General features: G+C 40.6%; 1 protein-coding gene across 2 annotated transcripts in view; it reads right to left on the bottom strand.

Annotated features, from left to right (window-relative positions):
* Positions 1 to 1,528: 1,528 nt before the first annotated feature.
* LOC126381797 (zinc finger protein 704) overlaps positions 1,529 to 26,574 on the bottom strand; it is a 52,106-nt gene continuing 27,060 nt past the window's right edge. Inside the window, exons 5-9 of one of the 2 annotated variants that reach the window (XM_050031283.1) lie at positions 26,094 to 26,111; positions 10,550 to 10,647; positions 8,712 to 8,870; positions 8,319 to 8,403; positions 1,529 to 8,204 (exon numbers count right to left, since the gene is read on the bottom strand). In XM_050031283.1, the coding sequence (XP_049887240.1) occupies positions 8,043 to 8,204; positions 8,319 to 8,403; positions 8,712 to 8,870; positions 10,550 to 10,647; positions 26,094 to 26,111 (522 nt within the window). In that variant the 3' untranslated portion in view covers positions 1,529 to 8,042. The remainder of the gene's footprint in view (positions 8,205 to 8,318; positions 8,404 to 8,711; positions 8,871 to 10,549; positions 10,648 to 26,093; positions 26,112 to 26,574) is intronic. The other variant, XM_050031284.1, reaches the window with a different exon arrangement.

The raw sequence follows: 26,574 nt of genomic DNA, 5'->3' as shown, positions 1-26,574 counted from the left end.
CTAATATAAACCAGACAATATAATCCAAAAATGGTTAGATACTTACCTATCAGAGACAGAGTCTCCTTTCATCAAGAAGAAGATAATTGCATCCTACAAAAAGAAATCTTGTAAAAAAAAATTATCGACATTAATTGTAAGTAAATTTAATTTTATCGACATATTAGTAAAGTGAAACCCAACACTAGGCAATGAAAAACTTGTGACAACCTACGAAATTACGAAACAATTTTTGTATATGCGTCTTTGTCTAACATTACGCCGGTTCCGTAAGATAAAGTAGAGCAGAATTATAGAGTTCTGTTGCTATTTTAGCCTTCCTTCTATGCTTTAGTTATTGTTCTGAGCAATCTCCAAAGGATACTTCTTGCCATTTAATTATTTTTTGTCAAATCCGTGGGACTTCTTTGGTGGCGTGTCCGAAGAAATTAGACCGGAAGTAATTGACATCGTATAACCGGAAGTGGAACATTAGTTACAATTCAAAACTGAGTAGTCTCGAGTTAAGATCGGTGATGTGCTGGTAATTTCTCATTATCATTAGGTTCATTGGGTCGTGTTAGGACACCAATACTGTCAGTATTTACTAAGAGTTATCAGTGCCAGCTGTGGTTGGGTAGTTCTTCGAACACCGGAAGTCTTTATCATTACCGTGAACGCAAAAATATCCTATAATGTTTCATCTTTTTTGCAAATATCCAATTAGAACTAAACATCACGTAACACACACATGCACACAACATTACGTAATTTCTATCTGGAGATTTATATAAAGACCAAAGATTCTAGGATATTTTCCGTTAACAGTATCGAGATTGATTTCCGGTGTTCGAATATACTCCTGACGAGTGTCTCTGCCCACTCTCATACACACATACACATGATTACGCACGCGAGCGTACTTTGAATTATTTGTACTCTTTAAAAGTACGCGCTGCGAAACAAGTCCCGCGGATTTTAATAGAACTAATTGACAAGTTAATTGATAATATAATACTGCGACGTTAGCGCCACAGCAGGTCTTTTTTCATGGCGTGACTCTCTACTTCTTCGTTAATTATCACTAGGTTAATTTGACTGCTGTGAGAACACTACTGTTAAATATAACTTCCACAGGATCGGTTTACTTTGCGCAACTTGTATCTTCCGAGGCGAACTTCGCACGATTCCGGGAATTCGCGCATACTTGGACCATCAGAGGAGATTGCTGGAGGAGGTATAGAAAGGGGTAGCCGAGGAGAAGGGAAGTACAGGGGACAGGAGAATTTGTAGGGTGTCCAGAAATGTGGGTGGGAAAGGGCCCCGAGCAATTACCACTCACATAATCCGTGATTTGGTCCTTTAAGATCATGGGAAGGTGGTGGATTATGTTCTGATATAACTGCGCAATAGACTGTATAGGCTATTGGTGTGGTTGTGCACCACGAGTAAGTACTACTATCTTTCTGTCTTGCTGTTAAATTAATCAAGCTATATACGTTTAATGGAGTATAGGTCATATTTTGGAATATTATTAAAACAATATTGATAAAATCTAAAGTTTATATTTGTAAATATATATCAATGAATAACACGATCTGAAATAAATTAATAATAGGTCTAGAGTTGTTCCATACAACATTCGTCATTTCTTGTTCATATAATAAATAAGATTTTATAATGTACTTTGCATAAGAATATATATATGTGGTATAGAATCACATACTCTAAAGTTGGTTACCGGATATAATTTCGCAATACATTTTTTTATATTTTTTGCCTACGAAGATGACCCGTATACAAAATTAAGTTTAACTCTTCCAAAAGATCAAAAATAATGCCACTACGTAATTCTAAGAACTCAAATATATAAATATATATTCCAAAACACACAATAATCATTCTAAACTTACTGAGGTATGATAATTCAGGCAAATAGTCTACTTCAAGTAGGGCGTAAAATAATAACATCTTCTCTTAAATATTTTGTTTATCTGTAACATTTACATGAGTAAATATAGTTTGTTTTCACAGTCCAATTGCGTTCGCTATGAAATGCATTAATTTATAGTAGAGAGCTCAGAGTGCTATAACGCTACGAGGCTGATTTGTGATGTTCATCAATTATTTTCATCTGTTACAAATACCTATAATACTAATTACTTCTTTGCATGATATCTCAAGAATATTTTCATTCAACACATTAACAAAAACATTACATTAATATAATTGTAATATCTATATTCATAAAATCAATCATTTGGAACACATTCTGGACCTTTAGCATTAGGTACAATATAAAATAACATCGCCTAATCTAAAACTTTAGTAAAATATAACACACGCTCACGTTCAACACTAAAGTTATAAATAATAATCTAGAAAAATAATAAATAGAATTATTAATATCACAGTAGAATAACTGCCAGCTAGTTTCTACCATTAATCCCAGATCTACTGAAATCTCAAAATGAAATATATGAAGATAATTAGTAGGTATACCGGAAATGTATTGCAACGAGAACGAACGTCTCAAATTGTTCACAGGATGAATAGTAAAATGGATTGAGCTGACAGTCACGGTAAAAACTGCTGTGATATTGACAACTAAATGGAAATATTCTACCCGAGCAAAGAACAACATCTCAAACAACATCATTTGATCATAATATCTCAACCTTATAAACTAGTGGTAACTATATCGCTCGACGCATCGACGCTGTACCGGCTCTAAGAAGAAACTTACCACATACATGCACGCCGACAAGCGGTCGGTATCTTTAAATACATTCTATAAAGATTTGTGTATCAGTCAAGCGGGAAGATATAGAACAAATCATGATATAACCGTAAAGGTAAGGTACAGCAAGATAAATGTTCAGGCAATTAGGTGGTATTATATACAACACTAACGAACGGTACTTATAGATGCTACACAAAACTAAAGTGAGTTGATTATGCACAAATAAAGAGTTCTAAAGCACAGTACAGTTTGTATGAAGATATTCACCAAAACCGCTTAGTAAGTTCCAACAGTTTGAGGCAGGAAGGGCTCCGCACATTTTCCATCAGTCAGTTAGGCATGGTGCCGTGTAGACTCCAATGGGAGCGTGCGATCAACATGAGACAGTCGTACGCGCGATTGACATCTCCACTGGCACCGAGATCTAGATACAAAGGAAAATGGCGCGCCTCGCGCTGCGCTCAAACGACGGAAGTCACCGAATATTTCGTGATGTCCTTATTAATAGTACCTACTAATAAGCAGGAGACATATTTTCATAAATTATAATTGCCCACATATGCACGGTACGTTATGAAATTGCAAATAACGAATGTATTTTATTTACAGGCATCAAACAAATGTGATTACAACGATTTAATTAAAGTGGATCAAAATAGAACTTATAATAATTATCAATAATTTTACATTTTTCACATGATACAATATGAAACAATAGTGCCATAAAACTATGCAGATAAGAGAAAATACATGCTAGCTGGTAGGTACTACCTAACAATAACTTCAAAAATAATCGTTTAACATACTAAACATAGTGTTTTAAATGAATCTTATCCAAGAGCTCAATTAGGATTACTTTTATACATATTTATGTAAATATGCTACGTATTATGTAACTAATTATGGTGGATGTCACGCTGTTGTTCTCAATCCAGCATTGTAGAATGGTAGTTATCTCATGTACCTAATATTATTATGGTAAACATGCAGTACATCTCCAGCGTTAAAAGATCTTATCCGTTTATAGTGAATTTACATATTTACAAATATGCTTCAAGGAGAATAGTTGAAATAAACAAACAGGGATAAATTGTATACAAATACTCATTAATTAAATTATGTTTAAAGAGAAAATCGGTAGCCACATTTGGAACTTCGATGAAAGAGAAAATTGGTAGTTCTGTTTATTAGTAAATTTTGAATATACAAATTCCAATCGAATTTTAAAAGAAAATAGCACGTTGAAGACTTTTGTATGTGTTGTGATGTAAGCCATTGTACGACGAAAAGACATCAACGCGTTCCTTAATTTGACTACGTTATAATGGTATGCAACCTTACTTTTGATGATTTATTTGCACTCTTCTGTCCCCTACTTAAATTATATAACATTACAGAGAAAAGCTTCTTAAACCAAGTGTCACCAATCACTTCTATTGAACTAATCAATGAGGGATATTCCAGACTATGCATGTACCCTAAAAATAATATAAATGGCGCTGTTCCTATTACCTATTTTCTCATTGTTCGGGTGCATAATTATTAAAAAATATAATGGCAGAGGCATATGTAAAAATAATTGTTGTTTGTTATTTGGAACAGATACGTACAGAATTATGTTGCTACCTATATTGCGACACTTTATTTTGATCAGAATAATAATGGGTGGAAGATGGGTGTTATTACAAGGGTCATAAAAGTCATAATTTATACCCAAAAACAAAGATAAAAGTTGCTTATGTCTGTTATCCATGAAATTAAAAGGTTAAATGCAGGAAAATTTATACAGTGTCACCTATATTTTTTTTTGGAGAACGTAGCATGGAAAATCCCTCATTAGTTGAAACTTTACAGTTGGATTTAGTGTCGTTTAATATGCTTTTACGAATATCTATTATAAGGATACGTATGAAGTAAACATCTAAGTACCGAAGCTGGTTATTGTTCTCTAAAATAAAACTTTTGCATCATGTACTCTCATTAACTGAATCGTAAGAAATAAGACTTAGAGCTCGACTAGCGCCAGGAGTCGGAGCGCTCCAACACCGTATTGGAGGCGAGTGAGTGTCTCGGAGGCGGGCCAACCCGCCCTACATCAGAGTCGATGGACACATTTTTGTATCTAAAAGTTTCCGGACAATCTGTAAGCGAACGACCACCAAACTTTACTCATCGACTCAATTATGCTTCTTTGTACTGATATGTATAAAAGTATTTTTGTTTAATATTATGACTTTGGTGTTGAGTGCATACTAAATTGAGCAAAATTTTGGCTAAATAAATTAGTATGTAAAATTATTTACAAATTCCTTAGTAAAAATAAAGTTGTCTTTATTCAAAATAATAATAAAAATCCTATTTCCTTATTAGAACTACATAAAATAATAAAAGATTATGATATTGTATACATAACTCTAATAGCTTCGAAATAAATTGAGATCGGTATAATGTTTATGATGCCAGCACGGCACGCGGGGCGACGCGGGCGCACGCTTGCGGCGTGGTGACGTGGCGCGCGCGTTTCTTTCTATGCTGTATTCGGGTGTCCAATAAACTCCATATCATTAGAAATTTTAACTTCTTACATTATTATGAAATTATAGCATTTGAAATCTTTTGACCAATTTGTTTGGTTTTATAAAAATACTGTTTGTAGAGGTGCTATTTTGAGTAGTAGCTCTGCTGCCAGAATTACAATATAGTTGAAAATCTTTTGTTTAGCTCAACTTCTGCTTATCCATAATTATATTTAATACAATTTTATTGTACCTAACATTATTAAATACTATTATTATGACTCCAACTTAACATATCACTAAGATCTATATTGTTACAACTAAGCCGCAGTTAACCTATGTCCTTACAGTATGGCAGTTGTCAAATCGCTAGCTGAGTTGCTTCCTACGTCTACGTGATAACGTGATCATTTGGTTCGGTGAGCGCGGAGTTTCGATGCATCAAACAAAAGTAGTTCTGCTGTTACAAATGACAACTTCTTGATGTATTATCACAACCATTATTGCAATGAAAGTGTACATATTATTTGGTAATATTTGCAGGTACATCGCGTAACATAATATACGATAGCACGTAATACATCGATGCTGAAACTAGAGGGAGGCGCGCCACGGGCACCTTGTGGTGATACTACAACATTATTGGCAAGATAATAAATAAACGTTGAGTACCTAACTCAGGCGTTAACAATTTCAACTCAAGTATCTAAGTAAGGTAATTCAGATCTAATTTTAACATAATGTGAAACAAACGTTTAGAGGTATTTAATTAGGTCTTTTAACTGAAGGATATTTTATATTCTGTCATATTACATGGCCATGTGAATGTGGACACGAGACAACGCGGATTAAATGGTAAACAGCTAACTTCTGAACTGTACAGATCTCTATAGAAAACTGCGCAGGCACAAATACACACATATTTTCACATGTGCGCTTTTAAAAGGTGTCAGCACCAAGAGTAGAAGGAGAGCATACGTTGTATGCTCTAAGAAAGGCATTTTAATCTAGTTAACTTTAATTGGATGCTCCACCATTGGCACATTTCGGTTTTATTTTTTGACAAAAGAGTTCTTTATTATAAACTTTTTGCATCAATAAAAATATAAGTATGCAAGTATATAATAATCAATTTACTTTACAAAACTTATAAGAGTTAATGTTTTACAACGAACTCTGGTAACTACTAGTGGATCAGAAATACCGCGCTGTGATGTATTCATTACGGTAATTAACGCGAACGTGTTCATATTATAATTTATAAACACATTTTCAAGTCACCGTACAAAACTTTCGATTTAAACGATCACATTAAGTAACAATTATATCATTATAATAATATTTTATGTACACACCCGAAAATTGCTTTCATTTCATTAGGTATAGAATACATTTTATATATAACTCACAATATTATAGGTACTTTTACTATTTACAAATTTAATCGACATTTAATAATACTTACAAAATAATATTGCAGCTCGCAATCGCCTTCACTTGTAATCCTTGCCTCGTCTTATGCTTCATGCATAATGTATCTCGTCTTTATCACAATCATTTCCATCTATCTCAATAGATGAATTATCTCCATTCCATACGTGTAATAGCGAATTCACATGGTTCGCTATTACTGTCAATCTCCGAGTTATAGGCCATCGCTCTATGATAAGTCGAGTGTTCCACCTTGGCTGGTGGAGGTGTCATAGTCGAGGCAGTCGTGTGCAACGTCGGGTGTCGTGAGGCGCGCGACGGGCCGCGTGGGGCAGCCATCATGCCGATGTGACGTTGCCTTCGTTCCGTCTGCTGTAGAGCGGGGCCTGATGCGCGTGCGCGGGGCACGCTGCGGGCCCGCGCTGTCGCGAGCGGCGCTGAGTATTGTCTCCTTGTTCTGGTAGGACCATCTTTGTATACGACACAGATATGTTCATAAAAATTTAAGTCTAAACTTCATTTAGTCTTTTTGTCGAATCTGAGAGAACTTATAAGACTAAGTCATATATTACTTTTGTTTCGTTATTATCTAGTAATTCAGTCAAATACATTTATATTTAGTGATTAATATCACTGAAGTACATTCGACTGGCGAGGTCGTTCGCCGCGTCGAATTCATAAAGGCGTGCGCAGGCGCGCTGGCCGAGTTGTGATGTCCGGTGACAACAGTGTCGCGCCCGCCCGACCGCCCGACGCTTCGGGAAAGCACATCCGAAAATGTGGACGGAATACACTTACTTCGTACGGATGTATTCTTCTCTACGTGAACTACTAAGCAGTAATTATATTATCGGAAAATATTATGCATTTCGAATAGGCGAGCCTTTTAAGAAAATAGTTGAGTAATGTAAAAAAATATTGAAGTTATATTTGTCCCGTATCAAGCCTGGCGCGACAATAGTTTTCACACAGCATCATCAGTCTAATCTTACATCTAGTGACTTATAGCTAATATTCACAGTCGACCGAGAGCGACACACAACTCCGTCTGCATGTCACAGTAAAGGCGAATCTACTGCGCTACAAAAATACGTGGGCAATGTCCATTATGCAGTCAAAATACGAGCCACATTTAAAGAGCAAAAATATGTCTCCTTTAAATTTCATATTCAATATATTAATATTAATATATTTACTCCGTATCTGCTTATACTAGATAAAAATTTTCAATATATTCTTTTGGGCTAGCGTAATCACGCCCCGCACTCGGAATAGTTGGTGTCGGGCGGCGCGGCTCGCTCGCAGCGTGTGTGGCCGGCCGGTCACTTGTGGAGCAGCAACGCGCGCGCAGCGGCGAGCGAGCGGCGCGCGCGCTAGTCGCCGAAACGCGTGCACGCCTTCTTCCACTTGCACTGAGTGCACCAGAGCTCGCGCTGGTCCATGCCGTACACCTTGCGGCACTTCTTGTTATCGGAGCGCGGCCGCCGGCCCGGGCTGCCCGGCGACCCGCTAGCCACTGACAGCCTCATGTGCTTCTGTTAACAACAATTGACAATCCATCAAACTCTACTTCTGTTATTTGTATTAAGAAATTCTCATCCGACTAAAATTAGACAAGAAATTACAATTCATGATTGTAAGATACGTACCGGTGAGTGTGAGTTGGACCAGGAATGCGTTACGGGAATGCTTATGGGCCTGGCAGTGTTCTGCATGGTCGAGAGCAGCCCTTGTCTGTAAGCAAAAGTTAATGTTAGAACGGGATCTGTATTTCATAGTTTTTTCATTAGACAAAGCTTGCTCTTCTTTGTATTTTATGAAAGTTACAACTTGGTTATCTTCAGTACTTATAAGCAAACTCGTGGCGGTCTTAATATCAAAAATCTGCTTTGTATCTGAAATATGTTGGATTATAATAAAAAAGGCAAGGCAACTTTCCTTGTCCTGACTGGACAAGAGCTGCGGATTGAAATCCAGGCCGAGTCAAGATATCTCGATCCAGTTTTTTTCTTTGAAAGTCAATGCAACGCTAGAAGGCATACCTGAAGGAGCCGACGAGCTGCCTTTGGTAGTCAGGGTCCTCGTACGGCGGACGGCACATGTCCTGGTGGGACAGCGTCGGCGGCGGCGCCGGCACCGACACCTCGCGTTCAGTGTAGTAGAACTCCTCCTCATGATCGCTCTCTCCTTCCTTCTTTGGCCTGGAATTAAACAAATTTAGGCTTAATTTGGTATTCTTTGATCATTTGAAAAATACTACCTCCGAATGATAGGTCAAATCACCTTTCATCGAAAAGGAAAAGGACAAATACGATTCGATGTTTATCGGATTTTACGATAATTTCCTGCCCATAAATATCAAAGGTAATATGGTAGGTACCTATGTGAAATTCGTTCTGTTTGGCTGCTAGCAATATATTCTAATTACAAAGGTTTGCAGTGTTCCAAAATTGATGCTTAGTAGTCTCATTCCATTTCGTAACGAGTACTCCAAATTATTACCGGTTTACAAAACAATCGTCATTTTTATTATTGTCTACAACAAGGTGACGTTCAAGGTGCCAGAAAAACAGCGTCCGTAATTTTCCTGCCTCAAATTCCTTGAACTTGGACTTTTAAATGAATAATGATTGCACGTGTATGTATGTGAGTAGGTGCGAGGTATGTTATCGGAGTTATAGGAGCGTAGGGCAGTTACGTAAGCCGCGGGCGACCTTGCTCGCGGGCTCGCGGAGTGCGGGCGGCGGGCGCGGGCGCGGGCGCGGCAACCTTGTCGCGAAGCCTCGTTGCTTCCGGGTCAGTAAGGGCCGCCCTTTCAGTCTCTAAGTGCCACGAGCCCACAAATATACTACCAAGATCAAAGGTCGTTTATCACGGGTACTCCTGCATTATCTCTACCTTCTGCGGTCTACGTAAACAATTTCCCCTAATTGGACACGTGTCACTAACAGTAATTGTAAATAACATTTGTTTGTACGCAGAACGCTTGTATGAGATCGTGATTTTGCAAGTATCGGACATGTTGTTATGAATAAATAAACAAGTTAGGAATGATATAGATAACGCGTAGGTATTGATTTCCGCATGGGCCTATTTATTTAATATAGTTGTTGGTTTATGGAATTTTCCTGTGTGTGACTCTCTATTTAGATATTATAGTAAATGCAATTCGTGAGATATATGCAGTTGACGGCCAGCTGGCTGATTGCGCAATTGTTCTCCACGTGTATGTACTTCACGTGACCGCTTGCACGTGCCACCGCCTACTACACTACGCTATTTGTCTGCAAAACGATACTAACTTTTTTCTACTCCTCTACTTTAATCTGGCATTTAAATAACCAAAAAGTCTAATATAAGTACATACATAATTAAACTCTTTGAAAAAGTGTACGCTCTATGGCCTATAAAAGCATTGTTTACAAAGTGTAACTGTACTATAATGTCGCCAAAAAAGCATTGTTGTTGTTTTTTTTTTTTTTGACCTGGAAACTGGCACCTTTACTTTGTTTGGTGCCATAGATATACTATAAAAAAAAAGTATACATTTGCCGCCATTTACCCGCGCGTTGGAAAATAAATTGGAAAATTTTGGTTTCATTTAAAATTACGTCGTCGTAGAAAAAGTATTGTATGCAACGTTGTATAACTAGGTCAAAAAATGCTCGTGGCGTCTCTTATTGCGATGTTCGCCAAGGCTCACATCGCAACTCACGCCACTCGCATTTTTTGACCCTTCTTATACAACTGTTGCATAAAATACTATTATGATGGTAGTTATTATTTTAGGAGAGTTAAGATTTTAGAATATAGCCATTAAACTTATCGTTTAGGCTTAGTCCTAAGATTCAAAACGTACATTCACAAAAGTATATCTTACCCCAAATGTGTATTTCTGATGTGAGCTTCGATGGAGGCGCATGTATTTGTGATGTGCCCGCAGCCACGCCAGGTGCACTCGAATACTACGCTGTTGATCTGGAACAACAAATATCACAGATAAGTGACGTCACCCGGAGGAATATCGGTGAACCGAAGCGAGAAATTACGAATTTACGCAACACGAGGAATGTCGGTAAACTTTTCCTTGGTGAATATCGAATGAATTCAAGCGATGATGTAGTGAAGGCGGAAGCGACTCTAACTCGTGGCCTTGCGTTGTCGCACGCTCTGCGCAGCGTTAGGTATGCTTAGTGCATCTTTATTTCAGTTTTTGTACCTATATTTGCACGTACATTTTAACACACATGACAATCTTTATTAAGAACGTGTGAAAGGCAAAAGGAAACCTTGGAAATGCTTCCGATAAAGTTATTTTTGGAAAGGATAATAGTTAGGCTAGGTTAGTTTACCTATACTTACTGTTTCTTGTTTATTTAACTACGCACCGTGAGGCGAAGGTTGAGAGGGAATTCAATAATTAATTATATAGATGCATTTTAGTTACTGATCATGTAATTCAAGCGCATAAATGTTGGTGGGTATTGGCGTTTGGAGAGATCGGGGCCGCGACCGACGCGGCTTGCCAAACATTTTGCAGCGACCTTCTGGCCAATGCCACATTATTTCGGCCACCCGCCACCCGGGCCGAGCTGCCAGTTACACCGTCCTGTTGCCATGTTCTTCAACGTTAATTATAACACCGCTACAAATACTTCGTGACTAATGCTCCCACGTGGGTCGTCAGCAATTTAGTTTACACACAATATATTTAGGTGTATAAACACCGGCGTCAATATTTGCTATTATCTCAGAGGAAGGAGGTCAATACTAGCAAAGACTAGCGACTGCGTTGTTAATCTATAGGTAAGTGCATAGGAGATCCACTCAATCCAGGCAGAGTATAAATAGGTCGAACATGTTGAAGCTATGTCAGGGACTAGTAAATTAGGTTGCGCACTCGGGAGTTCTGTCTCTCCGCGCCTGGATACGAAGGCATACCTATATCAAGTGCATTCAGAAGTAGGTCAGGTCAGTCGCGGGGCGGGGCAGGGGGGCACAGGGGGGGGGGGGGCGTCAACTAGGTCGCAGCACCACGGCCAAGGGTGGTCTGCGAAGGTTGAGCTCTTTGTCTTAGCCGGCCACTACTTTATGATCAATTAAATCACGGTAGGTACATGCGCCATGACAATGAAACTCGCGGTGAATTTTGATTGCATGTTATCGAAGGAAGCGGGAATTTCGTTGAAACCCGTTTCACTGGAATCCGAAGGCGGGCTCGGCGAAGTCGTGTCATCAATTTAACGGTGATGACGTTACATGAATCATTGCACAACAAAGCAAATGACGCATAAATGACCTGCCTCTATATGGAAACGGGCTATTACTCGACTTGTAAGATTTGTGACGGTGCGCCTAATTTTTAGAATGTTTCATGGTTTGTAAAATTTTGTTTAATGGATGGGGCAGTTGTGCTGTAGCTTACAGTATCTGAAATCCCGGCTCTATAGCCTTGACGTGAGTAGAAGTTCGTTTGTTCGTCCTTGGAATCTCTCGCCGCATCTGGATCGATACCGCGTCGACCATCCGGCTCGCTCACCGTCATCGAGCCCCTCAACCTTGCGGCTATTTGTGGAAATCCGCCCTGACGACGCCATGAGAACGCAAAATCACAACGTGATTGTCAAAATGTTAACACGTTCTATACACTGATGTGAATGTCAATTGAAAGTGTCCGATAATTACGTTTCGTTTCTTTCGACCGCTACGTCAAAGGATATCTAAGTGAGGCTTCGCAGTTTGAAAATTACCCGTCATTTATAAGTCGTTTCGGTGCGCAGATAATTTTGACATTGGTGTTTTTATTAACCTTTGAAGACTCATGAATTGCTATAAGAACCGTAGGTAAGAATCGCAGTTATAATATTGCAGCATCGTCTTTTCTATATACTTAAGGGATTATCGGTATTAAGCTTAGTGGCGTGCCGGTGTAGTATGTAGGTAATGTTAATATTGAATGGCGTGCCCTCGCGCAGAGGGCGCGCGGGGAGTTTCAGGAGGGAGCCTCCCTTACTGCACCACTGACCCACTTTCTGGTTCCGATAACTCCTGGTTGATATCACAATATATGTTTCGCGCTCGTATACTTTTTGTGGAGCATATTATATAAACAGCGCTCGCGTTATTAGTGGCACACACACGAGTCGTTACTAATCTAATTAGCAAAGACCACTAACCCATACTACTAACTTATTATCGAGTTGATTTTATTCGGTTTAAGTAAGTAAATTTAAAATAGAAGTTTAAAATAAGAACGCTACCAGGAAGTGGCTCGAAAGCTCTGTCAAAAACAAAGCCACGACGCAAATTACTGGCGTTGAATAGACGCTATCTACCCAATAAAAACAGAAGTGCATTATACAGAAAATGCTAGTTCAGTTTGTTAATAGCTATGTATTTGCGGGCGATGGTGTGCCGTAGACACACGTTACACGTGCCGCGCGGCTGCAAGTGTGCGGTGCAGTGGGGAGAGTGCAGCACTGCGCCTGTGTGCGCCCGCCTACGCCGCCGCCGCCGCGCCGCCCGCTGGCGCTGTTTGCTCGGAGGAGGGAGCTGCGACCTAATTCTGCTAAAAGTAGCAGTCAAACCATTTATCTGAGCTGCGTAACTTGGGCTCTTTGTCCGCTCTAGCTATGTTTTCGGTTGCCGGCTCTTGCACGTGTCAGGGGGGAGCGGCGGAGGATGAGGTCATAGCGACGCTGATGGGGGGAGCTAGTGCACACTGCATTCGTATAACTCTTTGTTTCTAGCTCGGCCCGGTCTCGCCGGCCGGCACATTGAATTAATGGGTCGGCATTGACGCGAGCTCAGCCAATAACGCGTGCATGCTACTTATCAACTACTCGCGCGATACTTCTAATTGTTGCCAATTTAATAATTTAAATTGTCCACTGCACAATACAAAGAGAGAACGCTGTGCGGAATTGGTTATCACTAACATTTGAATAAAACGGTAAGACATGACTCATTAAACACCGTAGGTACGTAGAGCAAGTGAAATATCAAGGAAATGAATAACGGTATGAACCTGTGGGTACTGCAGTATCTAACAGGTCTTAGGAATATAAATTGTAGCTGTGAATAAAAAGTTTACCCAAGTGTAGCTATGCGTGTCGCCGCAGTAAATCAGCCTACCCATGGCAGTAAATGCCGCATTCGCACGCGCAACTCTTATAGGCACCTAACTGTATCTCCATGCAATACTTAATTTTATAAAACGCATTTCCTGTGCCAGTTAAAATTTTTAAAGCCCCATTTCATTCATCCATACCGCTTTTTGATAGAGAAGAGACCTAGTTTACACGAACCACCGGCGGCGGCAGCGCGGCGTTACTTTTAAAGTTCGTTAAACAAAAAGCTTATGAAGTTAAAGAAAATTTCACAACGGGAACTTCCATCAAGAATATAATTATCTACCTACCTACCTATTACGTTCTATGTCTCTAAACAATAATCATATCACGTGATTATATATTTTAACCTGCAGTACTAAGGTTCAAATTCCAGTTAGCCACAGTATGTAAAACTAACCGGCACAAAATGCCGGTTTGTTATTTCGCCGTCTCACTCTGCCGCGAAACGCGAGATGATATTGATTTGTTTTCATTGCGTCTCGTTTTTGCTCGCGGGCGGGCATAAGTCGGTCTCAGCGAAGTGACCTTCTCCTTATTTACTTCACGTACGCGGTCAGATAAGTTGTTTTCGTGTTATCTCGCTCTAGCACTAGGTGCGGAGGTGGAAGACGCGGTTTTCGGGCGCGTGTAGCTACTGCGTGGAGCCGGCCGGCTCGCGGCGCGCGCTGTGTGCGTACCGGTTATCACGGTACCTACCACTTGGCGGCACACGAGCAGTATTCATATTCAACCTAACTATGCACGTAGAGCTTTATTCTACACGCATAGAGAGATTGACGACATCATTCTACGAAGAGCAGTGGTGTTTGCTCCGCTTTGTAAACATTACGCACAACAAAGAGACAAACAAGGACAGGACTTAGATTACGTATTCGTGTTAACTTGATTAGTTCTCGATTATACTATATTATGTATGTTTCGTTTACGTTTTTTAGCATATTATACGCATATTTACCTACATACATAAACTCACATCTAAGTATACGTATTTCCCTACGGGGTAAGCAGAGACTATGGAATTTCATTTGCTTCGTTCCTGACACACTTCTCTTGCTTCATCTACATTCATCAATCATTTCATACACGCACGCCGGTTCAGAGTAGAACGCATATTTATTGCGTAGTAAAATAGAGGCACAATATTCTATATCAACAAAGAAGCAAGACATCCGAGTACGCAAGTCGGAGTGTTTCTAACACACCCACACACAGAAAACAAATTACATCGCACTACTTTGCCGTTACAATAGATTTTTTACACGATAGGCCTGTTGCTTAAGTTGCTAAGTCGTCTTTGTTGCTTCTTGGTAGGTAAAAATAAGCGGAGCAGGTACCAAACTATTGCTTTCCATTCTTGCATTAGGATATTTTGGAGTTTAGTTTCTTGGGCATTACGATTTTACGATAAAACTGAACAGGTACTTGTAAAGTCATCTGTAGAGGTAATAAGGTGTTTAGGTAGGTAGGTATATTATAGAAGTCGTGGTGTGATTGATTAGAATGAGACCGTGCACACGCCGCGCGGGTGGCGGGGGCTGGTCACGTGGCCGGCCTGGGTGCCGCGATTCAAAACACGGTTTGTCGACCGGCAAATGTATTTACAAATAAAGCCTCTTAAATCGTTTGTTTCAAAAAAGGCTTTAGACGTTTCCGCGAAAGATAAAACGCCAAACAGCCCGTTAGGTAAATAATGTTTTTAAACTGGTGCAGTGGAAGTTTACTTCAAAGATGAAAGTTAGTCATTGACAAAACGTCGCACAAAGAAATTTAGATGAGATGGCGTTATGCCTCGAGCGAGAGCGCGTCATTGCGGTGTGCACCCCATGGAGGCAAGGGACTGCTGCGGGTCACTGAACTAGCGATGGCTTCGCTCTACCCTTATACTTACTACAATTCTTACTTTGGCCATTGGCCCCCCGGCGACTTTACGAAATTGAGTTAACATAATCTTTTCTACGAAAATTCAGTCCATTTATCGAAACAATGCCAACGAAGCTTCGTTGAAAGGAATAGTCAAGTATGACTATCTGGCAGAATAAAAAGCTGGCGGTAGTTTATTTTATAGGTACTTAATATATTTAATTATTTTGAGGCTAGTTAAATTTCAGCCCCGTACAAAGACTGAATCACGCCGGACTCATATTCCGATTGAACAATAGTAACCCGAGCTCTTACCAAATAGGATAGCGACCTTATTTCTAAACAAAGAAATGTTGTGGAATGGGTAAGTGTTTAACATAAACAGGGTACCTATATCCATCCTACAGGTGGCGAGTGGATGCGTTGAACCCGGGGCTGAACTAAACACTCCCCTCGCACCCTGCGGCGCGGTGCCTACACCCTCCGGTTCATGTTTTTCACTTGGTACGCCGACATACGCACTGCATACGAACACATGAAAAATGCGGAGGCAAGAAACTACGCAGCGTTCATTCGCCTCATCTCATTGTGGGAATGATGTTCACTATTGTTTGGATTGGGACTATCGGGAATGTTCTCGTTAAGTTGCGCTTAGCCGAGCTTCGACTCTGGATCACCTTTCACCTGCTACCGGCATCGAACTAATATTTCTAGAAGTGGTTACTCGTATTATATTGTTTACTAGGCAAGTGTAGGTATTCATAATTATATTCCGCCACATCTTATCATGAACACAGATTGCGATCAAACAGCTATGCAAATAGTTATCTATAACTTAATATTATTTGAAAGGAGGAAAATCTGGATACAAACTAAAGTTTTCCACGATAATAGAATGGGAATGAATGATACCCAAACAAATTAGCGCGGGAGCAGTGCGTGATGATGCCAAAGGTGAATGCGTCACTTGACGTGGCGATGACGTGCGTCATTACCGGCACCTCGACCGAACACGATCACTCCGAGTGTCGTAAGTAGATAACTCAGTAATCTGTATACAAGTTCAAAGACAATTATGCAAAGTGTCCACAGACATTTAATAGGAGCAGACAATTCCATAGATACGTTAAGTCTGCTCCTCTTAAAGTATTAAAAGTCTGTGAACATGTCATATAAATTCTCAGATGTTCGTTCACGTCTGAGAAATGATCAGATAAAATATACGTGATAATGGAAATGACGCAAAAAATGCAAATGAATAAATAATTGCACGTGCGATGTAGAGATGGCTGGAAGATAGCCTGTTGCTTCACAGTTCCGTAAACATATTTATAGATAACGCAGTTAAATGATCTGCATAGGTCAAGAATAAAATAGCTTGGATATTTCGTAAACTTGCAAATTAGAATGTAATAAAAAGCTCGTGGTGTGGTGGCGGTGAAGTAGGTGAGTCACAGCGAGGGAGGTGGCGGGTTGGCGGCGGTGGCGGCGGCGGCAGTCGCGGGTAATGATGGATCAGGCGGGGCTACATTCGCGGGCCTGGTCAGCGACCCCAGCAGGTTCTGACTTGTTACAGTTTCACTTTTCCTTCTCAGCGCTACACTCTGCCGTCCGATTCCAGTTTCTAACCTCCTGCGGCGATTTTTATTTAGTCTCAAGTAGCCGTATAGATAAATTTATGGATCCAATATAGTAAGTAATCGTTATTTTGATCCAGTTCACATACTTACGTAGGTCTAAAACACATAGAGTTTAAGTTTGATAAATTAATAAACGTAACTAAGCCAGTCTTTGACTCTATTTAGTAAGTAAACATAAATTATATTATATTTTTGTAAGTGAAACAGTAGGTAGATTATTATGTATAATAAATTATTTGTCAATCTGGTTTACCAGAACTGTAATCAGTGTTATTTAAAGTACTTATTATACAATGTAACTGTAAGGTGGGTGTCGAGGTGACATCATAACAAAATTTGGCAGTAGGATCTCGAGCGGTGCGCGATTTATTAGTTCGCTAATCTTGTGCGTGTGCGCCGACTACGCCGTGACATCGAGTCGCAATCAACAACACTTTACATTCTCGTAAAATGGGGAGTTTGTTGAACCCACGGGACTACTCATTATCGCGTGTGATGAACTCGCCGCGCCATTGTTCCCGCCGATACTCGCCCCAGGCATTCTACGTAATTTTGTCATTACTGCGTATCTTGACACATTCTTCAACAATTCAAAACAGCCCATAATAACACAAAGACTTAACTACTCCCGTTTTATCTCTAATCCCATATTAGAAATTTTAATGGGGCGCGCAAAGAACACTTGACAATAAACATTGCTTTCCTATGACGTCATTGAACTTTTAACGGTAATCAATAGACTTCACCGGAGACTCGTATAAAGTACCTACACATATTCCTAACATGGAATAGTGAGAATGGAGCGAGTGATCCTTCGAGATGTGGTGTGTAAACATTTGAACTGTCAAGAACGGCCAGTGCCCCGGCCGCCGTGTCATTGCCCCCCTTGTGCCGGTTAAAAAAACGCATTGCCTCTATCCGCCTACGCGGCTACGGGATGTGCACTTTTATGTCAAGAAACATGAATTTAGTTCGTCCCTTTGTTACTGTCGATCATTATCCCTGATTTCTTGAAAATGAATAACGACTGCGCCGGCGTAGGTAGTACCTACGCGCCAAAAAAATACAGAAAATTAATAAAACAAATTGGGTGGCAAGGAAAGTGTGACCGGCAAAAAGATAATATCTTTGATCATGCATAGGTAATTGCCACCCAAGTGTCGAGTAGTGCGACACGCATGTTACTTCCTTTGTTTGTTTTAATTGTTCAAGGTGTGGAAGTAATTGCCCAATGTGGAGGGGCGGCCGCCGCGACCGCATGGACCCGCTGCGCTGGTCAATGTCTTCTTGCTTCGTGTTTTTGACCGCACCAAGGACGTTAGGGTAACTGAACCTTATGGCACCTTCTCGGAATTAGCGAATTTCGTCCAACAGCGAAATAAGTATCAATATGGTGAAACTCCAAAAAGTAGATATATCTGTCGCGGTATAGTATAGTGGGGTTATTAGAACGAGGGAGTGCAGGGCGATGACCTTTAGAGCGAGATAGAAAGACAACAACACTGAAGTTCGCGCGCTATGAAGTGACGCTACCACCGAATGAGGAAGACTTTTGTTCAACCTTCATGTTAAGTACTTTATAAACAAAGAAAAGCTTTCACTGGGCCAAGTCTTGCAACTAGACTTCCATTGAAGCTTAAATGGTAGGTACTTACACTTAAAGCGATATCAAATTTACATGAAATAAAATGTGACATCGACCAGTTCACGTTGAAACAAAGGAGTCGTCGCCCTATAGGTACAATACAATTCGATGTACGAATGCAAGTGGGTCGTTGTGTATCTAACCTATTTTCGTTGCACAACCCGATCCTGGTACTTGAATGAGCTATTACAGGCCGTTCTAGTTACCCGATCGATAATTATCGAGCTCGTCGATTGTGGCCACTCGACTGACAGCTCGGAGAATTTATATGCTCCAATGAATGCGAACGTTTAGGCCTTCTGTTGTCGAGCATGTGGGCACATTCAGGATGTCGTTGCTCAATTTCTATGAGTACAATCACTAAGTAGCGTTTGTAAATCGCTCCAAATCAGAATAAACGTCCTTAACGCACCGACTTCAATCCAATCATTGTACATACTTGCTCAACACGAACAAGAGCGTTGCATCTCTACAATAATATTACACATCGAATCTCTCTTTCTATTAATACACAGAGCTTTTTTTGGTTTGTTGAATCACATTCCCCCAGTGCTATATCCTGTGATATTATAACGCATAGCGTGGGGGATATTGTTTATTTTCCCCACAGGTTATAAATTTTCGGCAGCAGCTATTGAATTGCGTATTAATTGTCAGCGATATAGTTTTTTTTTTTAATTGAGGCGATAACGTGAATTCTGTTATGTAGTAGGAGCAAATTTGGGACAACAAGTATACATCAATTGCGCACGCGGCACACATCGCCGACCTAGTTTGATATCATAATCGCGCGCCGCTAGGTTTGGTTCACTGTCAACTAGATAGCGCTTGCACACATGTTCTAAATACAAACCTGCTCCTCTATTTTTTCTTTAATTGGTGGAAATATTCAGCGTACCCAATGTCGCATCATAAATACGATCCCTGATGTTGGATTTTCTTAAATCAGTTATAAAAAGATATACAAATCTTATATAGGAGAGTAAGCAGCGTCACGCAATGGACTTTGATCACCTAGAATTGAGTAACCAGCGTGTTATAATCAAGATAGCAACACTATTTTGCGTAGCATCCGAGGTCAGTAAGATGACGTGTTACCTAATATAGATCTGTTTAAAAACGTGATAATGCTTATAATATCGAGCATACAAACAAAACGCTTCATTATCGGCCCAGTGTCGCGGTGATTATGTAATGAGTTTTAAATTACCTCGTAATAGGTTGACAAAGCCGGTGCGTTGTCGGCGCGCACGCAGGGTAGCGGTACGGGTCATACGAGCTGGGTCACTCACCACTCGCCACCCACCGGATGCTCAACACTATCATAAATTACCATTTACTACTCCGCAGGTTACGCACGGCTTTTACCTCTTAATTAATGCTTATTACCCCTTTTTATGCAATGCACAATGATAATGTCACTGTAGAAATTCTAATAGAATTTTAAAAATATTCACTATTTATGACTGGAATAAAATCGAGTTTCGACAATTTGCGACAAGGACAAAGGTGGAAATGTCAAATTATTAAGAATCGTGTACTGTAACTTTTCTGCGTTGTAATGGCTAGTAAGTACCTTAAACCGGACGGCAATAAATAGATTGGGCCTTTGGAATTATCAAATCCATCGTCACGCGGAGGTCATACTGAGCGTCGGCTGGCATGCGTGCGGGGCGTGCGCCCGCGACGCGACTTGGCCCGAGCTCGTCGCACAACCAGTTCCGCGCCTGCCATTTACGCTCCTAACTGTTTACACAGCGGGGAATGATCTGCGCGCTTCTAGTACCGCAATGTCTTCCGCGTTGTAAATATAGAACGCGAAGGTCGCACCATTATTTGGACGCGTGTTGCCACCACGCAGAATGAACAAAAACCTTGAGCGCTTAGTAGAATCATAACAAAGCAGTTTTTCTGGCGTCCACAACGGAACGACTCAGTAGAGTAGTTTTTCTTTCAATAGAATAGTTAGTGGTTGGACGTAGAAATAGCAAACAGTTATTGCCAAGGTCTCGCTGAAGCTGAGCAAACAATAGGGGTGTCACGTTGCGCACGCGCTCGTCTTTGTTCCTCACGTGAGCGCCAGTCGCTTGCTCTAATCTCCAGGAGAAGTGTTATCGTCACTTATCACGCTCTAAACATAATACGTAGATAGAACACGACGAAACTCGAGCGTCAGCTATTTCATCGAGCATGATATAGGTTCAAGTCACAAATCTAAAACTTCTAGTAATTTCCTGATCAGTGATCATTCACACAGCTAATAGCCCGCATAATTATTATTTTTCAATGATGCTATTACAAAGTGTGCCCTTTTGTTTTGCAGATGTTTGCTTTATTGCAGTGCGATTTCCATAATGAAGCGCCTATCCTCAGCGATGGCATGGTGAATAGCGTTGATAATTATCTAAGCAATTACGATGGCCGTGAGGCGCACGCGGAAGTCCTCGTCTCAGTAGATAACAATTGGCGTATTTTATCAGCGCGATAAAACGGCCTTCGGCGGCTAACGTACTTCGCGGGCTTGTTCGCCGCGCACCGCGTTCGCGTGCCGCATGCCTCATGAGACCCCACCACGAATACCAGTGGCGACCTTTCCCCAACTACCTCATAGTTATTCCTTGCGGAACGTGCATATTACTTCAGCATCCTTCTTTAAATGTGCTGATATAAATCGGAATCTATTCAGTGCAAATCCAACCAAACGGAAGATCTCCAAACAAACTATTATAACAAAATTCTTTTGAAACGATCAACTATCGCATTTTACTAGTCTATTATGGATTGATTTTTACCTTGAACAATTGGTTTGTTTATTTAAATACTGTATCGACAATACCATTGTTCTACTGACGACTTTATATGACAATTTGAATGTCGGTTGTGAAAATATCGTACACACCTGAGAGATTGTGAAGTTTCCAGAGCTCGCAACACAGAATTGACTTATGAAGCAATTTTAATTGGGATTGTAATGGAATGTGTACTTGACGGCGTCTGATTAGGCGATATCGAAATGTGCATTGGTCAAGCGAATTCAAGAGCTTGCAACTGGCAGCGGCCTCGTTCCCAAATAGTTTCCTTATTGTATCGCCACCGCGGATCGGTTCGCCGACCGCTATCTAACGTAACGCAAGCCACATTAGTTCTTATTGTTACGTGATTGTTGTTTTTACCAACTGTTTATTACGAAGGTTACACGTGTGCTTGCCGCGATAATGGAAACTCGTGCAGATTTCAGCGTCACTCCATGTGTCGAATGCACGCGCCAATCACCTCGTGAACGTATGATTTATGAGTCTTGTTATTATTCCTTAGAAATTAAAACTCTTCCCAAACATAATCGACGAACAATAAAAAGCATAATAACCAGATCAAGTGTTTTATAATTGCCGTGATTTTTAACAGCCTGTGTTGTAGACCGTGTTGGTGATTTACTTCTTTCATCTATGCAAATATGGATGGATGGCCTTTAAAGGTAATTTTCTTGCGTAACATGTAACTAACACCGGCGAGATGGTCACGTGAAGATGCAGGGGTAGCGGTGGCATTGCGCAACTGATCGCGTTCCGTGTGCGCGTGCGTCGTGATGCAATGCGCTTCGGTATTGTTACGAGTACCTACTATAGACGCCGTCGTCGGCGACGTCAGCGGGAGGCGGTGCCGACGGCGTGGGCGCACGCACCGGCCCGCGTTTTGAGTATCGCGTACTATATTTCCATAACACACAGATTAGGACTATGACGAACATCGATAAAGACTTTATCTTTGACGCGTGTTGAATGTTTAATTTCCGCATGACAATTACGCCTTGGTGTCACATAGGACGATGCCTAATGCAAGAATAATTGCTGTAACTAATAATAGCTGCGAGCTGCAACATTTGCCGGTAATACGTTCTTGGAACGGAATAATGAAGCAAGGAACGGTAGGCGGCTCACATCACGACAGGCGGGCTCGCGTTATAGCCGTGCACTTTTCCGTAGAACAAAGGGCCCCATGGGAACTATTATTGAGTCTACCATGCTGACTCTCGTCATTATTGATTACGTAATAGGTATTCGTGCCCGGACTATGTTTACCAAAGTAACAAAGTAGCTTAATTTGAATATGGCAGCTCATGATAATCACATTGTAATTAGGCAGCTTAGCCCATTTTGGACTATCCAAGGATGATTCGCTGTGTGGGTTATTCATATGTATATAGAACATAATAGATGTTTGTATTGCATGCAGAAAGCTCTCAAGGTCCCTGCTTCGCTCTAATAGCTGTGTCCTTAACCAAGGTCTGTAGCTGACGTTACACTCCTTCACTCGGTAACAAGAGATTTTGCATCGACATACACACTCGCGTCAGTTGCTAACGAATGTACATCACAATACATAATACAACATTGTACTTGACAACGGAGCGCAGTGATGAAAAGTGTGGTCGTTTGTGAAGGCCGCAGCTGAGTTTGTGCATAATATATATGCAAGCCGGAAGAGAAACGATTGTTGTTGTTAATAAAGGAAAAATACTTGTGGCTTAGTGTGAATGGATTTGTTTATTTCTGTTAATTCTGAAAATTGTGGTGTATTTTAAGGCGGATTGTTACCCGACCGTTGACGTAGCGCTGTAATGAGATTTTTTCTTTTTCCGGCTAGAGACGGGTGGGCAGTGGCCTGGCTGAAGTGGCGGCGGAACAGGTTCCGCGGATCACATGTGAGGTCAGCGCCCGCAGATAATCCGAGGGCTCACTGCCCGCCGTCACCAATACTACTATATTAACCGGGACGACTATTTGCAATATAGATAAGCCTCAGATGCGAGGCGGTATGGGTACTATCAACAATTCCGTTTTTCTGAGATTTTCTTGGGTAACTTTTCAATGATAAAGTAGTTCTAAATACGTACTGAAGAAAAACATCCCTATAATAAGGCACCCAACAAGTGTTGAAGGATATCAATTGAAGCAGGTAGTATTATTTTGCCCGGTATTATAAATCAGCGATGTACTACGGTCTTCCTACAGTGACGAAATATGACTTCCGTGCATTAACATTTTTGAAGCGTCACCTGTTATGCAATGTAAAAGGAAATAGAAAAATAGTTTAATGAAGAGACGCGTCAGTCAAGTGCGTCATGGATTTGTACTAAGTCTAATAGGACGGTTGGCAACGCAGTGGTAATTCAGCCTGGCGACACCGCGTCTGTGCTGACCATTGTTTAGCGTTGTGCGCGTTGTACCAGTAATAGCGCGCAACGATCGCTTGCATGCGCGTAGGCGACACGACACATGCATGAGCAGAATTTCGATATTCGTCGATGCACTCACGCCACATAAGGTCGCGGTGTTGGGTAACAAGGATAACTACAAGGATTTAATCTTGAAAAGGTCCCGCACGTCTTATAAAAGTGCAATCGTGCCTTGAAAACATAGAACTACTCCGCAATTCCCAGTAAGAAAAATGTATATTATTACTTTTTGTACTATCAAGTTGTGTCGAAAGTGGTTGAAGGAAAAACTTTTGATAAGATTGGTTGACAATGTTGTTGAAGGGCTTCACTGACTGACATACTATCGGAGTGCTGCGACATAGCGTCTTTACGTCACTCACAGTCGGTACAAAGAGTAGTCGTGATGTTTGTTGTACGAATAAAAATAAATCATCGTGCTGAGTAAATAAGCATTATGTAAGTGGAGTGGGTAATAGTAACTCGAGCGTCCGGTGCGGAGTTCCACCCACGAGCTTTAGCCGCCAACTGTACAAGGTTAAGCCAAGCGTGGGTTGGGACGTCTTGCACGCCAATAACCACAACTAACTAGCCGGGGGTACCATTACTTGCGATACCTGAAACTGACAACTCTGCACGCCCTTGTCCTTGTTAGATGGAATAAAGGAAGGAAGCAATTATAAAACTCAGAAGAAGAATCTTTGTTATGCTCCGTTTAAGGAAAAATATGCTTCAATAAAATGTAGGTCATTATGTATTTTGCATAAACAGCATTGTAAAACAAAGTTCAATCAATTCGTGGTACGTGGAGTTTATTAGTCACCGAAACCGCTTGACCTACTTACGATGTACAAATGTGTTGTCCGAACCTCACACAACTGCCGTGGCCCGGCCGAAACAATTAACCTAATGAGTACTACCAGTGTTTGGTGTTGCCATTGAGCCCCGCAGAATCGTATCGCAGATCGCGGCGTTAAATAATTTCAAGGATCCAATTGTTTCTCGCCCGCGGAGCGTGGGCGAGTTTCCATTACGCAATAAAACTATAAATATACAGTTTTTGAGACGACCACAAAACTGTCATTGTGTTACGTAACAAAAGATCTTTGTGTCACAGAGCAAATAGTGATTGAGTACCTCTCGTGAAGAATTTGTAGCGACGCCTACGTATTGCAATCTTTATGTAAAACGAACAAACTTCACTAATTCGTTCTAGTTTCACTAATCGATTGTTGTTTTAGAACGGTTATTAGAGTAAAATTGCGGGTCGTTAGCGTTGTCACAGCTAAGTTATCACTGGTAAATATGGTGGTAGAGACAACAGTCGTAACCGTTGCAGTTTTATGACAGTTCTACAATGGCGTTGCATAACGCGGTCGACGTGCCTTGACATTGTACGACACAGTGAACCAACAGCACGTGGATCGTAAATCACAAACATAAGTATGTGCTACAACGACATGCACTCTGTGCAGGCGGCGGCACGCCATTTGGTACCCTTACATTGGTTTTCTACTGGAGAAAACTCGCATGGCAAAGAAGTATGAATTTACTTTTCAATTGCACGACTCAAACTAGTTTTTTTCGACTAGCTATATATGGGATTGCAGTGGAACTATATTAAGGTTTATTTGGACTCGATGTCACTACTCGAAGGTGAGCAAGTTGTCATGTAAGCGCATGCAGTTTCACTAATCATCTGTACCGGTTATAAAGCTGGCTTATATAATTTTATTTATCGCCAGCGCAGTTAACGTCGGACACGTGTCGTCGTAACAATGTTTTCTATACATTCAATAAACTATGTAACATCAGCCATTGACTTGTTATCTCGGACATGGCTATAGAATAATAGATAATAAAACTTTAACGTACGTAGATTTTATCTAAGGTTGCACGTTTTACTTTAAATAATTATTTAATTTCCATACTAGTGTTACGCGCGTGGTCTGGAACAAACAGAAAATAATCGTATAATCACACATACATACAACACAACACAAGTACAATACATAGACTCACGCGCGTATTTCAAGATGCTCTATTATTATTTATTACTTGTGCTCTTTTCACAGTATCATTATTTCCACATTGGAATGTTCTAGATCTAGAATCCATCGCAAAGCTAGTCGAATCTAATATGAAATGAATAGGGAAGATACAAGTTTTAGTTACAGAGCAATAAACCAGTTTCAGAAACAGGAACCAACATTAATAACACATTATACACCTGCGCAGGCTCACCACAATGTGTACTTGTGCAAATTGCAAAACGAGAGCCCACAGGCAGGTTTACGAAACCAGGAATAGAAATCTCCTATGCACCTGTAGTACCTTTACTCATGATACAATGGCATTTTACGACTAAATCGCCTTCGAACAGGTGTCTTGTTAGTGAAAGTCTGTGTCGGA

The sequence above is a fragment of the Pectinophora gossypiella genome, chromosome 3, assembly GCF_024362695.1.
Source record: "Pectinophora gossypiella chromosome 3, ilPecGoss1.1, whole genome shotgun sequence".
Lineage (NCBI taxonomy): Eukaryota > Metazoa > Arthropoda > Insecta > Lepidoptera > Gelechiidae > Pectinophora > Pectinophora gossypiella.
The sequence above is the reverse complement of the archived record's forward strand: the minus strand, read 5'-3'. Positions and strand labels throughout refer to the sequence as shown.